Raw genomic sequence first — 15,672 nt, forward strand, 5'->3', positions numbered from 1 at the left:
AAGGCTGCAATTACCGATCAGTCAAATGCCCAGTCAGTCCCGACCAATCAGAGCCCGTAACGCTGCCATTACGCGCTCATTTGCTAAGTTATCGGGAATAATTCTTTTGTCAACAAAGCTTTGCATGTGATTGCTTTGAAATTGGTTCGCTTTCAGTCCCAATTCCGTCTAACTTATAATATGTGCCCAGCCCAGGACACTCGTCAGTGATCAACTGTGCGGCGGTGACACCAGCTCGCGACAGCGTTCAGAACCCAGCACGTACCGCTCATCCCGCCCGAGTCTCACACGACCTAAAACCAAAGGTCCACCTCCTATCGTTTAGATCGGCAGGTAGCCTGCGGTATCATCATCAGATCTAAGCGGCCCGAGAGCGCCGTAACTCCCGCCCCGACAGCACGAGCGCCCGGCGGCGGCGGACAGGGACGATTTGGCACGCCGACAACAGGTCCAGGTCGACCGGAAGCGACTCTTAAGGTGCGCCCGCTTGTACTCCACCCGTCACGGACTTTTTCTCTCCCTCTCTGTGTGTCGGCCAAGAAAGTTATTTGAGAATATGGAGAGCTCGAGCTTTCCTAGCAAGTTTGGCATCGATTCAATCATGACGCAGCACCCAAGTTCGTCCTCAGACTCAGAGAACAGTAACGACAGTAGCGCGAACAGTCCCGAACACCAGCCGGACACCAACACGACCACGACTGGCAGTCCTGTCGCAAACGGCACGCCGGAGTCGGGAGGGAACGTTAACGGGGACCAGGACGAGAACGCCTCGGCGCCGGCGCCACCTGTCCCCGCCCAGCCTCCAGCCCCGACCCGCACCACCTCCACCACGTCGTTCTTCATCAAGGACATCCTCAGCGACAGCCACAACAATGTCCGGCGGGAGAAGAGGCCGTCTCCTACCGACGACGACAGAATGGACGGCCCGCTGCAGGACAAGTTCGACACCGACGACACCAGCACGTCCCTACACGACGCCAAAAGCGACATTGACGACAAATCCGAAGACATGAAAGACTCAAAAGGTGAGTTAACTTTCTCTCTTTTTTTTCAAAACATTCTCAACCACTTTCTCAAAGCGTACTCAACATGTTCTGTTTGTTTTTACCCACGTTCTAGTGTAACAATATAAGGCCTTACTTTATGTCAACGACCTTAAGTAAAAAAAAAAGAATGCCCAGAATATTTTTCCAGGCCTTAAAGTGAATGTTTTTTCCTCTGCACTGTTTGTAGTCAAAGAGCGAATCAATCTAACGCCGCTGTAGCGGTCAACGTTCTGTGAAATATTCCCCTCGGCCTGTGCGGCATGTTTCCCCCCATTGTCCCGGCCTACAGCGTGCTTACAAGCGAGGAATGCTGTCTGCTACACGCCCTTCTCTTGACCCGTTTCGCGTCCGAGAGAGAACCGACGCCCGCGATCCCTCCACCCCACTAGGGAACGACGGAGCGTAAAATGTTCGGTGACAAAAGCCTGGGCCGTCCGTCGACAGAGACCATTTCCTCCCGGAGACCGGTGTGTTTGTGTGGGATGTTGCCGCTTGGCTGCGCGGACAGATTACAGAGCAGCTTGTGTCGTGCGGCGAGCCGCCGAGCTGGTGTCTGTACCTGCCGGTCTGTTGTGGTTAAACTAGCCGGTATGACAGGTACATCTGTCCGCCTGTCTACGACACCGACACGCTAACGATACGGCAACACAACTCCGTATAACTTCAATTCTACTAATATTCCCACAAAAAAATCCCTAGCCAGTACTTAAAACAATGCAATGGTATACCTTTGAGACTGCCTTCATATAGTCACTTAAAACTTGTGTAGTAACCATCAGTATCATTTTACCCTGGTATGTAAAAAATACGACTCCTGGAAAATGCATAGTGTCGAAATGAAATTCTTTCAATTGTGCAACACAAGGGTTTGGTATCCACAAATAAACTTTCTCCTAATGATAAAAGATACAGAAAAAAACTCCACTTCAGACTTATTTTGACTCCTCTTCCAATCTACAATATCAAAACGGCCCAGTTTAGCTTGTTAGAGCTCGTTTCCCAGTAGTACAGATAGAAACATTCTCTCGTGGTAAAAAGCAGAACAACACGCAGGCATGTAAATCAAAATGTTGATGTTAAAGTATCACGGATGGACTAGTATTGTACAATATGCATGCACTTTCATAACGAAAAAACATAGTACCTGAGTGAGTTTTGCGCGTGCATGTCCAAATTTGTATCATCTTTAGATAACCAAACGCAACCTCCCAAGCGTACATCCGAAGCATTTGGAGAACTAATATAAGAAAGAAGATTGTTTGTTCAGATAACGTGCTCAACTATAGGAAATACGGATCCTTATTTCAAAATATGAACAACAGTAGCTTTATTTACTTAACTTGAAAACGTTTAGTGATTCCGAGAACGCTTCACACAACTGTGGCTAAGTTCTGTTCCTCTTGCCGTATCACTCCCTAGGACACGCATGCCACAGATTTCTGCAATTCTACAGACTTTCTCTTCTTTTGTCACTATGTAATACTGCTCTACTCCTTTGTTTCTTTCCGATATGGTCATATTGCCATACAAATCGTCTTCCAAACAAGACCAAGCACTGAGCGTTCTCTGCAACAATATTGTTGTGTTATGTTCAAAGCATGTCAATTTAGGAATCGGACGAACAATTTTGATAATCTAATCGTGAAATTTCGTTGCCAAAACGCTACAGAACACAGCTTTTTAAAAGACTGATATATTTGATTGGGTATCAAAATGTTGTCTGAACTTACTTATGACTCTTTGTGTACGATAATCTAAAAAGAATATCTATCGATATCGATGAAGTAATATGCTGTTAAGTGCTTGGTCTGTGAAGAGTGCTTGTTCTCTTATAAAAGCACTTCGGTTGATTGTTGTGTGAGGGTTCTTAAGTACTGTAGCAAACGAAACATGTGTAAACTAAACGTCGACAAACAATTGAAGAACCAAACGTTACACAAGACTCAATGAAACCACTTTTCTCCTGTTTTCAAAGTAAACAAATGCAAGCAAACTCGAATGGGGAACAGTTTATATATATCAGAATGACACAAATGTAGAACAAAGCACGTACCATACGGGTGTATCGGCAAGAGCTACTTTGAATTAAGGGTAGAAATCTGGCGACAAAAGCCTTAATTGTACCCAAGTAGAAGTTTGTAAATCTATCATAGGATGATAGCTCAGGAGAAGGGCTGTGGTTATCTAGTTTACCAGCCTTTAGTTGCAATGAACAGGTATATGTACGCACACACATATAAAGAGCTTGGCGCCTGCGGCTATGAAGGCAAAGTTTCCCCCCAGATATCAGAGATATAACACGTTTTCACCGCGTGTCCTGAAACGCGTTTCCCGTACGATATATAAGTCTTCTACCGTATATATAGAGGGAGTCAAACAAAACTAGACACATGTAATAAGCATAGCATCTCCCAATGGTACAGAGAGGTGTCTTGTTTAGCAAACACTTCAAAAGATGAGCGCCACAGGGCAGCTCGTATTATTAGTCGCAAATGTGTTCTTGATTCAGTACTGAAAGCTATTCTACCCTATTCTTGTACTATCTCGGTACATAAAGCACACAAAAACTCCCTACAGCGCCCTGTCGAACCCCAAAGTTGCCACCTTCTTGACTTGGCCTGGCGTGCTTTGTTAGTCCTTAACATGACGCCCTATCCGCGGCGTTAACCACGACATAACCAGCTTGTAAGTGAGCTCAATTGGTCGGGAATCGAACCCGGTATCGCGGTAATAGGCACGGACAAAAGGGCCGGGGTGACTCGGGAGCGAGTTGAGGTCGGGCCATGTCTCATTAGACTCAAGTGACTTCACCTGTATTGTTCGGCGGGGAATCGGCACATTTGTCTCCGCTGTTTGAAGTCTCTCGCTCCGGGGTTTGCCATGCTTGGGGGCAAGCGGCGTGCCTGCCTGCCTCCTTGTCTTCCCCTTAACCACTTTCACTTACACACACCGCAAGGCAACCTTAAGACTGTGAGGACTTTCTTATTTCTTGTCTTGTGTGAATCGGATACACCATTTTTACTTATCGTCTTCTCTAATTCTACACGCATTTTTGTCAATACCGTATTAGGTAGGGGAAACGACCAGAATTTACTACAGCTGAAAGATTGGGAAGCTATGAAGCACGGAATTCAAGAAATTTTAACAAAAACGAACGTTGAACATGTACATCTTTTTTTCTCGGTGCATACTGACGAAAGAAAACAAAATTAGTTCAGAATTACGTACACAAAACGGTACAAAATTTGTATGTAAGAAAAACATGAAAAAAGGATAATAAATTCATAACCAAATTTATAAATCTTGCAATGCAACGACCCCTACCACCCCCACCCCCCGTGAGTATTGTGGCAGCCCTGAACACACAAAGACAGCCACTAACTTCAAATCAAACTCGTAATAAAAAAAAGAGTAAATCCATATGATATGTACATGTTTTCTTGAAGCATAAGCCCCCAGCCATCCCCTGTATGTATGATCCATGTCTCCCATGCCATACCGCCTAAGCCTGCCCATACTTACATCTACAACCGATAACCGTCAAATTCAATAAAAGAAGACTTTTGGGGTCAACCATAGAGAGCGGAATAATCTCCCTCAGATAAGTTTATCCTCAACTGCGAGGAATTTCCTTTTTAGCAAAGATTGAATCAGGAACTCTTCAAGGTCGACCACGGAAAAGGTCGCCTGAATGCCGAACGTAGCCGCCACGTCAATTCATAACTGACATTTTAAAATCTATTTGCCTTTTAATATCATAGATTGCTTCCATTGTCGGGGCATTGGCTCGTCAATTTTGGCCCTGAGCGAGTTTTTGTAGATGGGGAGAGTTTGGGAATAAAGGGCAATCGATGTCACTACTGTGTTTTTTTTTTCTTGTGAAAAGAGGAATATTTTTTTTGTCTTGCGGTTGACAATGTATGGTTGGGACATAAATATGTATATGAAGATTAAGAGGAAAGATGTATGTAACGGTTTTTGATATGTAATGCAATTTTAGGGCGGAAAAACTGTCAATTTGCCGGTCGTTCTTTTAATGTAGTAAGCTGAATCAACACTACCCCGTAGCATACTAATATCTGTGAGGCAAGAATGCGATGTCACTGACAGGAAACGGCTGTTTGTTTTGTATCGTAGGCTGGTTCCAGCTATTTGTGGGTGGTACCCAAAAATTGTTTTGGGTCTATTTTCCGTGTATGAAATGACAACGAAAATGTCTTTAACAAAATTTCAGACTGGTGATGGTAATATAGTTTTAGGAATATACAGTTTTCAAAGAATGGCGTGAACAAAAATTACTCGTTTTTCATAGTTTTGGAAAGCAAGAAAAAAGAATATTTTCTTGAAATACTATGTTTTTATCACGAATCTAGAGCTGGATATGACTACCAAAGGAAGTATGTTGGATGTTTGATTCCACCAAAATGTCCTAAAATGTATACCTTGTAGAAACAGTACTAGTCCTTCCCTATTTAATTATACCGTTCAGAGAACAGCTACTAACGTTACAGAAGGTACGGCCATTCTCTTGTAAGATTTTATTTCTTGGTAGGATTTTTAGCGTGGCTATGGCAGAACAGAGCATCGACAACCATCTACGACAAACACAAGACAGCAGCGTAGTTTTGTACAACCTACCCACGACATCCACAGAATTCCTAAATTTCTTGTCGTAACCTATCTTACTGTGGTCTCCGATCCCTTGAACTCTTGAAAAGTGGCTAAGGCCAAAGAATGTACTCCGTACGTTTCAAAGTAAAGGCAATTTCAGGATGGCAAAAGAAATAATATTCTGGACGAGGAAATCTGTCTGATATTCACTGCAGTTTCCTAACATATCAACATTTCATACTTGAAGCATTTGAAATAGCCCCAAAACAAGCTATGTGAGGAGTCTCTTTATTTTTTAAGGTACCGCCCATAAATAGCTAAACCAACCGTAAGATACAAAACAAGCAACCGTTTTCCGTCAGTAACATCGCATTTTTGCCTCACAGATATCAGTATGCTATGGGATAGGATTGATTCAACCAATGGCATTATACAGTATAATGCGCTTGATTCAACGTACTACATTAAAAGAATGAACAGAAAATTGCATCAGATACCTTCAAATTGCATTGGATACCTTCAAATAACGGTTAAAAAGAAACGCGACAAATTTGGACAAATTTTTTCTTCTCTTCCTCCTCAGGAAAGGACGACTCTGAGATTTCTTCAAGTCGGGACAGCCCTCACCACCTGAAGCCGAAGAAGCCTCGCAAGGCGCGCACAGCCTTCACGGACCATCAGCTGGCCCAGCTTGAGCGCAGCTTCGAGAGACAGAAGTACCTGTCTGTACAGGACAGGATGGAGCTGGCCGCCTCTCTCAACCTCACCGACACACAGGTCAAGACGTGGTACCAGAACAGAAGGTAGAGGCGGTTTATATACTTCTTAAAGGCATTCGATGCAATTTTGTAGCGGCAAAACTGGATTTCCAAAGTGAAATTTCTTGTCATTCTTTTAATGTAGTAAGTTGAATCAATCCTATCCCATAGCAAACTGATATCTGTGAGGCAAAAATGGGATGTCGCTGACGGAAAACGGTTGCTTGTTTTGTATCGTAAGCTTGTTCTAGTTATTCATGGGTGGTACCTTAAAAAGGGACTCCTCACGTAGCTTGTTTGTGGGTTATACGCATGAATGAAGACGAAAATGTGTTAAGAAATAGCAGTACATGTCAATATCAGGCAGATTTCTTCATCAAGAATACTTTTGTTTTGTTTGGCGGCCACGAAATCGCATTAGATATCAATTACATTTTTTACATATTTTTATATTTACCTTCACAAAGAAGGTTATGTTTTCGGTAGCGTTTGTGTGCGTGTGTGTGTCTGCCTGCCAACATGATAACTAATGTTTTCAAAGGCTTAAAACATTCGGGTGTGGACCGGAGGTTCGGACATGGTTGGCTGGCGATTGGCTTTGTGTTCGGAAGTAGTTCGGCGCGCGGTAGGCAGTGAAATTTGACTCAAATTTAACTCAAATTTGATCAGATTCGGATAAGATGTTAGGCGTGGCCTGAATCTAGTCAGACTGTTCTCGAACGTCAGCCGAACATGGTTGGCTGGTGTTCGGGGGAAGGTTGTGGATGTGTGACAGGGGCTGTACATGGGTATATGGTTACAAACTCGCTGGTTATGTTTCCCATGCAGTCCTTGTCTCTCATTCCAGGCAAAAGGCGCTCAATGTACCGCTAATGACGCCGAAAATACCTCCCTTTGTCCCGCCTCCAACCAACTGTGCGCGTCGCTCTGAATAATTAATCGCTTGATGATATTGGAAATATAGATAATTGTTGCACCCTTTATCTTTAAAGTCACCAATTACATTAAATGTGGATGGCAACATTGGAGCGCAGACAGGTACCACAATCGCGAAGGAACTCTCCCCAAGCCTTCCGTGCAAAAAGAACTACCCCTGCCCTTTGATTCCTTTGTGTAAAGGAGCTGCAATTTCAAGCTAATTTCGTTAACGCAGTATTGTCCTTTTGGCGTCTATTGTACCAGATGATTTATAGAAAGATAAAGGTATTAAATATAGAAAATATCAGGAGATGAAATATCAGGAAATTGACAGTTGGTTTATTGCTATAATTAGATATGTATAATTCATAAAGCATCCTCCTATATAGGTTATGTTCCTGTGGAACAAAGCATGAAAACGCGATGTAATATTCAAAAACGTTGTAGGAAAATTTTAAATATTGATACCATAGAGACCCAATCATGGAATTGGTTAACAAATTATACACACCTGTCTTTTCCTACAGGTATAACGGGCTTTTTGCTCGTAAAATGTTTATCATGTGAATAAAATGTAACCCCAGACTTCAAAGCACCTCAACCCATACAAAGAAAGGTAATTTTATAGAAACGGTTCACAATAGATTTGTATGTTCAATCTTTGGAGATTAATTTTGATCATTTTATGTGCTCACGCGACGACATATTTCGTTTGCGAGCAGAGCGTTCAAACACGAAATATTAAACGCTGAAAAATGCGACGAATGTGAACCAGCTTCACGTACGCATATTCTAACAGTATTTGGAAAATATCGTATATCGGTTGTGCCATTCTTGTGCTATAGGAAAGGGTAGCACTGCAAGAAATCCGATATAATAAGACATGATATATTTATTGTGACATTGTGACGTTACAATTTCAATAAACAAAAATCCAATATTTCTTAAGCACATCTTAAAGCATGCGTAAATGTTACGTATTTCTAGTCATCTGAAAAACGTAGTCTTCACGCGTACTTAAAAGTATGTTTAGATACTAGATTGCATGCAGTGAAGACACGTTTTTGTGGTTGATCTGAGCGTCAAAACTCACCGCAGTGATACCACAGTGGGGCCGGATGTGTCAGAACATATTACCGGCCAGTTTGATCAGGAATATAGACCACTACACAGAAGAACGGAATCTACATGTAGCCGACGGCTACGTTAGTTGTGTGTCTCGCTGAAGATAGGAAATTTTAAACGCCATGCAATCTACATTCCCATTTTTTTAAGTCATCAAAATCTTTTGGAGAAAGTTGAGGCAAAATCCACCTACAAAAAATCGTCAACCTTGTGTCGTTTCTTGTGCCAGATACATCGCACTTTGGTAGGAGATAAACAAAAGGATATAGTCGTTAATTGCACCAAGTGGTACCCACGGTCGCACATTGGATCTTCTATGGCCCTGGATCTTCTCTGGTATACTATCCCTTTATTTCGGCCAATTTCTACTATTTTTCCAGCGATCCGCGGTGCCTGGTAGAGGCTACCTTCTTGCGTGCACACACTGTTTCAACGGACCTGTTTTTTTTATATCGTCGTTGAAGAATGTTATTATAGAGTTGGTTTTCCAGAAAAACTAGACACCAACACTTTGGATGCCTCGCGTAAAATGATATATTACATATAACATTACGTACTTTATAGAAACGCGCTGACTATGTTACTAGGGTACAGTGCTAGTAAATGCTTTCTATGTGACACCAAAACACCCATCCTCCTTATTACCTATTCTGGCGTTATTTTGGTGAAAACAAACGTTTGTGTAGTCTTTTCTGTGTGTCAAAGAGCATCGAAGGCTGAATTTGATATTTCGGCTATCTTGTATTGGTCCTATACCTTACCATCCCTTTATACAAATATGTATGCAGTAGGCGTAATATACGAGTAAATACGTGAAAACAGACGATGTATTAAAGGCATCCAATAAAAATTTCAAGGCATCAAAACTGTATTTTCAAAAGTCAATTTCTGGTCTGTCTTTTAATGTCGTAACAGTTGAATCAACCCTATCCCATAGCATACTGATATCTGTGAGGCAAAAATGCGATGTCGCTGACAGAAAACGGTTGCTTGTAGGCAAAAATGTAACTTTACTGACAGAAAACGGTTGCTTGTTTTCTATCGTAGGCTGGTTTTAACTATTCATGCGTGGCAGCCAACAAATAAAGAGACACATCACGTAGCTTATTTTGGTGCTATTGCAAACAATTTAAGTATGAAATGGTGACAAAAATGTGATAAGTAATAGCAGTAAATGTCAATATCAGACAGATTTCCTCATCCAGAATTTTTTTTTTTAATTTTCCACCCTGAAGTTGCATTGGATCCCTTTAACATGCTTGTCTCTCTATTTTCCACAGGACGAAGTGGAAGCGGCAGAACGCGCTGGGTCTGGAGCTGTTGGCGGCGGAAGGGAACTTCACGGCCGTACAGAGGATGTTCCCTCCCCCGTTCTACTACCACCCGAGCCAGGGCATCGTCTCCAACATGGACGCCATGTACCTGCACCGGTCCCCGTCCGTCGCCTCGCTACAGAGACCGGTCCTGCCTCGGTTCTTCCTGCACGGACTACAACAGCACGTCTCGCACCTCCCACCGAACTGCCACGTCTGAACCTACGGGGGAAAGGCGCGTCCCCCACCGAAGACTTTCCCACATCCATCCGATAAATGTTAAAACTACGTGACCGAACACTGCAAGCGGCAACTTTGCCGTACGACCGCGGGTGAAGATACGGGGAGAGACGTCCTCGCCCCCGAGAACTTCTGAGACTCTGTCCGAGGTACTGAATAAAAAATCCACGAAGATTGTATCAAGTTTTATACAAGAAACAAACGGTATGTTTCAACACCTCTTGAACCACTGAAGGAAGAAAAAAGAGAAAGCAAGAATTGTACAGGGACGTTGCAAATGTAAATAATCATGCAAAAGAGGGCTTCTTTGTTGACAAATATATATTTACCTTACCGCACACGAATGTTTACATGAAACGTTGGCAACACTTCTAAAACATTGCTATCTATGCCGCACTTTCAAACAAAATACTCATCTATTCAACTGATTATGCAACATGGAAGAAACTGTCCATTGCGTATTTTCATACCTATGTAGTAAATGTACAACATTGGTTGCTTTTTTCAGGAATTTTGTCGACCATTTTTCAAATAATTTTTTTCAGTATTGTTTTTCTTTGACATAATTTTCACTGGTTACCAAAATGTATGAACAAATCGGAGAAATTTTATTATATCCCTGTCATTTTCATGATATCATATTGATAAAGATTATGCGGAGTATATTATTTCTAAGATACGCTACTATTTCATAACATAAAAAGATCTGCTCTGTATATCAAGAATGTGTCAAGAAATTGCCAGCGTATATAGATATGATGATGATATGTATATAATCGTCATGATTCTGTTGCACAAATACTTTGTTATTACAAGCGACACTTCGAGGTCATATTAATTTATTTTTTATTACGTTTTCCCAGAAGACGTGTAAATATAAGGTATGAAATTGGACTTTTGTTGTCTTTGTTTCTAAGTATATTCCGTATGTATAGTATATACTAGTACATGTGAGTAGCCTTGAAATACAGGCTTATGTAAGGGCGTAAACGTGTGTATATGTTCATACAGATCGGCTAACTATTCACTGTTTTTGCAATCCCAAAGGTCTGGGGTTTGAGGCTAAAATACTGATTCGCCGATACAAAAAAAGGGATAACTGACTAATGACGTCATCTACTTGTAGTCTCTATCAGGCTTTTTTAGTGGTTACAAAATAACAAATATTAACAGACAGGAAAGGGAACCAAGTTTTGTCTCTCTAGTTAGCTAACTGTGAAAATTTAGTAAATTTTCACTAGTCTGAAGTATAAACTAATAAATTTGGGACTGCACATTTGTCATAGTGTATGCGTAACCACCGCAAGTATAAGGTTAAACTTTGTGGCAAATCGTTCTAAAATGTGTCCACAATCCTATAGCTACAATTTGTCGCTAATGCTTTGATTCCACACAAATAACCATCATTCACTCATCATATATTACACACAACCTCATCCACAATTACTCAAATACGATTCACAAAGAAGAGGAGAATACCATGATAAATTGTCGTGTCAACTACTAGTTCCAACAGAAAACTATAACAAATTCTAAATACTTCCCAAACTATAGCTGCATGCGAAAATCGTGTTGATTCTCTCTAATAACAGTCATTTCCCAACACAATAAGAACTTTTAGCAAGTCTTCACAATTGTAACAGAATGGTAGAGACGTTCTGTAATACACTTATGTCTTACTAGTACCCTTCCCGGCTTTCTGTGGGCACATTTTGACAGAGATTATTATAGCCTCTAAAAGTGTGACATAAATCGTCCGAAATGTCGGTAATAGATGTCATTCATGCCGGCGGTAATACGTGTGTTTAGTGAGGGTTTGTCGGAAGGAACACTGCGGACAGAAGGGGTGGTGTAAGTACGGGGTCTGCCGGGTTGTATAGCGGGTATTTTCCGCGGCACAACCGATCATTACGACATTTTCGTGCGCTGACGGCAGGGCCCATCTGCGGCCGGGGATGACAGGGGGTGTGCGGTCAGGTCTGGTAGGGTATAATTATCTCCTAGTCATGACAGGCGGGCACCCTTTTAGATTATGTTACAATAGCGCCTGGCGACCAATCACCTGTTTAACTCCTGTTGGATAACGTTACTGTACGTTCTGCTAGGCTGGAGGGAAAATGTCGTGAGACAGTCGCAAGCCCGTCGTAAGATCGCTGGATGAAAATTACACAAACGCAATGGCATGGCTTTGATGTTGTTAGTAATGAAAACAGACACAGTGAGTCAGTGTGGTGTAAGAGGACGGATTCCTAATGACATTTTAACGATCTATTCCGCAAAAAAAGGGCGTAGCTTGGAGAGAGCGTGTTTCGTTCTGCCGCCGTACTTGCCTCTCCAAGGCCGAGGAGCAGCTGTCATCCTCCCGATAGACAGAGACAAAATAATCTGTAATCATAGACAGATGAAGGGGAACTCATGACACAGCTTCGGTGGGAGGTGGCCTGTTCCCGTGAGGACGGTAGAAGCGTGCCGGGTCGTTCGGCTTGCCTGGTCGGGCGGAAAGGCTGTGGCGCGCCGAGGACGGGTGCGGCGGCGTCCCGGGGTGGTGTCGAGCACAAATTGGCCTTTAATTGATTTAAGTGGCTTGCAAACAAACAAGCGGGGGTAATCCGTTCCGCTACCGTGTACCCAGCGGGCTCCCCGGGCGCTAGTAGCGGGGCCGATATGGTACAAGCGGGGCGCCCTTTTTGTCCGAGACAACCTGCCGCAACTTGAGGCAGCAAAAACGCCACGGCTGTCACTACGTGATCTTTTGTGGCCACGCACTGACTCGGCTTGACAAAAACCAGCCGCGATGGCCCCGCTAAATACGATTTCCACCCGCTCCGCTTCACACGCCATCTGTGCCGGCTACACCTCTCTCTATCCCCGCTCACAATCCCCCAAAACCCGCCTACAAATTTCCTAAATAACTCCCAACAAAACGGCGGAAACGGCTTGAGTCAACAAGCGGCTTTGTGACTCAAGTGCAAAGGACCGGTTTACAACGGTTAATGTACTTTTAGTTAACTCACATAATCACTAAATTAGAGCCCTGGTGCCGACTCGAACACAGACTAGTTTTACACGTCAGGAGAGGGGAACACTACCTCACCAGGAAGTCATGTAATACTGTCTGCTGCTACGTACCAACCAGACCACTTTTAATACAGGAGTCACAGACGTTAAACTGTAATTGTTGTTCCCTATGCCAAGATACGTTTTGTATGTATGGTGTGTGCGTGTGTATGTTTGCTCTGTGTGTGTGTGTGTGTGTGTGTGTGTGTGTGTGTGTGTGTGTGTGTGTGTGTGTGTGTGTGTGTGTGTGTGTGTGTGTGTGTGTGTGTGTGTGTGTGTGTGTGTGTGTGTGTGTGTGTGTGTGTGTGTGTGTGTGTGTGTGTGTGTGTCTGTGTGTGCGTCTCTGTGTGTCTGTGCGTCTGTGTGTTTCTTTGTAATTTAGCACGATAGCTCAAGAAGTTTGGGATGGATAGTCACGAAACTTGGTAGAAAGGTAGGTCTTGATGAGACCTCGAAAAGAGTAGATTTTGGGCCGTCTGGCGGTTTGTTTAAACATAAACTTCAGTATAGGATAACTTCTATCCTGTTTGAATCACGCAATGAGCATCATCAATTGAGAATGAAGATCTTAATTGCAACTCTGTACGCTAACAGGCTAACTACAGATGTACAAATGTGAACTGTTACATTATATTACATAAATATACATAAAACGTTAACGCCATCATACTAATTTGAAGCAAGGTTTGACATCTAATCACAGGTAAGTATGATAATAATATAAATCGTAAACGTATACCCAGAAAAGTACAATATTTTTGCGTTCCTTTTTTTGTCTTAATGTATGGCATACTGATATCTGTGAGACAAAAAAGCGATGTCGTTGACAAAAAACTTTCTTGTTTTGTATCCTAGGCTGGTTCATGTAGCTTGTTTTGGGGCTATTTCAAACCCTTAAAGTATGAAATGATGACCAAGATATACTATATAAGAGATGATAGTAATGTCAATATCATAATATATAAGAGATGATAGTAATGTCAATATCAGACAGATTTCCTCTTCAAAAATATTTTTTGTTTTATCCGGTAACATGAAATTGCATTGGATGCCTTTTGACAGAAACGCTAATTTTGAATTGTGTTAGTCTGATAGAGATAGTAAAGAACATGTATGTCAACTGAACTACGCGGAGTGCAGGGAAACGGTTTTCCATTCAACTGGGAGACATTAGTTGTTTTGCTTTCCGGTAAAATCGGTAGCCATGTCATTTTGTAGTGGTCACTTCCGGTTGGTTATTATTTTAGAACAAATTTGGTACGCACGGAAGGTCCTTATTGGCTGGCATAAACGGAAAGATAAAAATAGTCTCCGTATTCAGGCTTGCTCGGACGTAGTTATCGACAGTTGTTATTTTTCCGTTACGTTTCGCTGCTTTCCGCGCATAATCTTCGAGTCAGGTTTGTACCATTTGCAGGCATTACAGCGATACAAAAATGTATTGTATCTAATGTCCAGATTATTGTATTTTTCGTGATCCTCAGAGAGAAAATTTTGTTAACAGCCATTAAAAAATATAACTGTGTGCGGTTTTTAGTTTTTTTTATTCTTCCTTCATAAAACGTACCCTGGGTGCCAGACGCCGCGCGGAACGATACTCCCTTCGGCCGGGGGAAGCCACACGCCCAGGGTTAGTCTGACCCGGGGTCTAATTTATCTATTTACGTTTCTCGAATCAAGTACAACAGATTTCAAGAGTCTCGATGTTGTAGACAGATTTGAATACATCTTCACATGTAATGGTTCCCACAACGCAAAAATAGGTAGATATATAAAGGAATTCTTTGTTACTAGAAAAAATACCGAAACTTGTGATTAGCCCACTCGATTGTAACACTTTATCAAAGACTTGTGCTAGCCCTTACTGTTTGAATAATTAATATATGTTAGGTTTTATTCGACATTAGGTCTTATCCAACATCTATTTTATTGTTTGTTACTCTATCTCTTTATGTAGTTTGCCATACATTGTACCTTGTGCAATTGTCGTGCAATAAAGTTCTATATAATCTATCTCTCGCGCCGGGATAGAGAATTCAACGAAGGCTGCCAACTCCGGGAGCGGGGCTACGGTGTTGGGCATGGAAAGAGAACCGGTTTCGATTCTTAAGATTAGCGCCAGGGTCTGGCACCCAGGCTACATGTAACGTTTATAGATCTTCGTTCTAGCATGACCCATTTCATAATTCATGTAAAAAGGCGCAGACACGAAAAAAGAAAACGATGACGACCAAAGACATATATATACATACAGAAGCTGAGCTACTAGATACTTCGGCCACTCTCGGAGCCTGTTATGGCGCCTGTAGTCTCTACCAGCAGACTCCTTTGCAGGCTAATTCATGATACATGTAGTAGACATCGGTCTAAAAAGGAATGTAACCGGCCTGGGAAGTTAGCCGGCCACAGGGGTCAATGCAGGCAAACTGGACCCTCTGGTCAGCCAACTCCCCTGGCCAACTACATTCCTTTGTAGGCCGATTTCTTCTATTGATTCAGCTTGCAAAGGAGTCTGTTCTCGAGGCTATTCGTTCCACGGTGACGGATGGGAGAGAAAGGAGCAGAGGGTGTGCAGCCGAAGCCCGTCAGGCGGGGCGCGGGGCT

The 15,672-nt window shown here is 42.5% G+C and overlaps 1 protein-coding gene across 1 annotated transcript; it reads left to right on the forward strand.

Annotated features, from left to right (window-relative positions):
* Nucleotides 1-307: 307 nt before the first annotated feature.
* LOC109463455 (barH-like 1 homeobox protein) lies at nucleotides 308-10,933 on the forward strand. The gene is made up of 3 exons (XM_019760278.1): nucleotides 308-1,025; nucleotides 6,241-6,460; nucleotides 9,739-10,933. The coding sequence occupies exons 1-3, from the start codon at nucleotides 557-559 to the stop codon at nucleotides 9,989-9,991; spliced, it is 942 nt and encodes a 313-aa protein (XP_019615837.1). The 5' UTR covers nucleotides 308-556; the 3' UTR covers nucleotides 9,992-10,933.
* The last annotated feature ends 4,739 nt before the right edge of the window (nucleotides 10,934-15,672 follow it).

Source organism: Branchiostoma belcheri, unplaced genomic scaffold (assembly GCF_001625305.1).
Source record: "Branchiostoma belcheri isolate BF01 breed outbred unplaced genomic scaffold, Haploidv18h27 scaffold126, whole genome shotgun sequence".
Classification (NCBI taxonomy): domain Eukaryota; kingdom Metazoa; phylum Chordata; class Leptocardii; order Amphioxiformes; family Branchiostomatidae; genus Branchiostoma; species Branchiostoma belcheri.

Bases quoted from the DNA above. Each gene is read 5' to 3' on its own strand.
- LOC109463455 (XM_019760278.1), top strand. From the start codon at position 557: ATGGAGAGCTCGAGCTTTCCTAGCAAGTTTGGCATCGATTCAATCATG. The intron at 1,026-6,240 runs GTGAGTTAACTT...CTTCCTCCTCAG, and splicing joins AGACATGAAAGACTCAAAAG to GAAAGGACGACTCTGAGATT. The intron at 6,461-9,738 runs GTAGAGGCGGTT...TATTTTCCACAG, and splicing joins ACGTGGTACCAGAACAGAAG to GACGAAGTGGAAGCGGCAGA.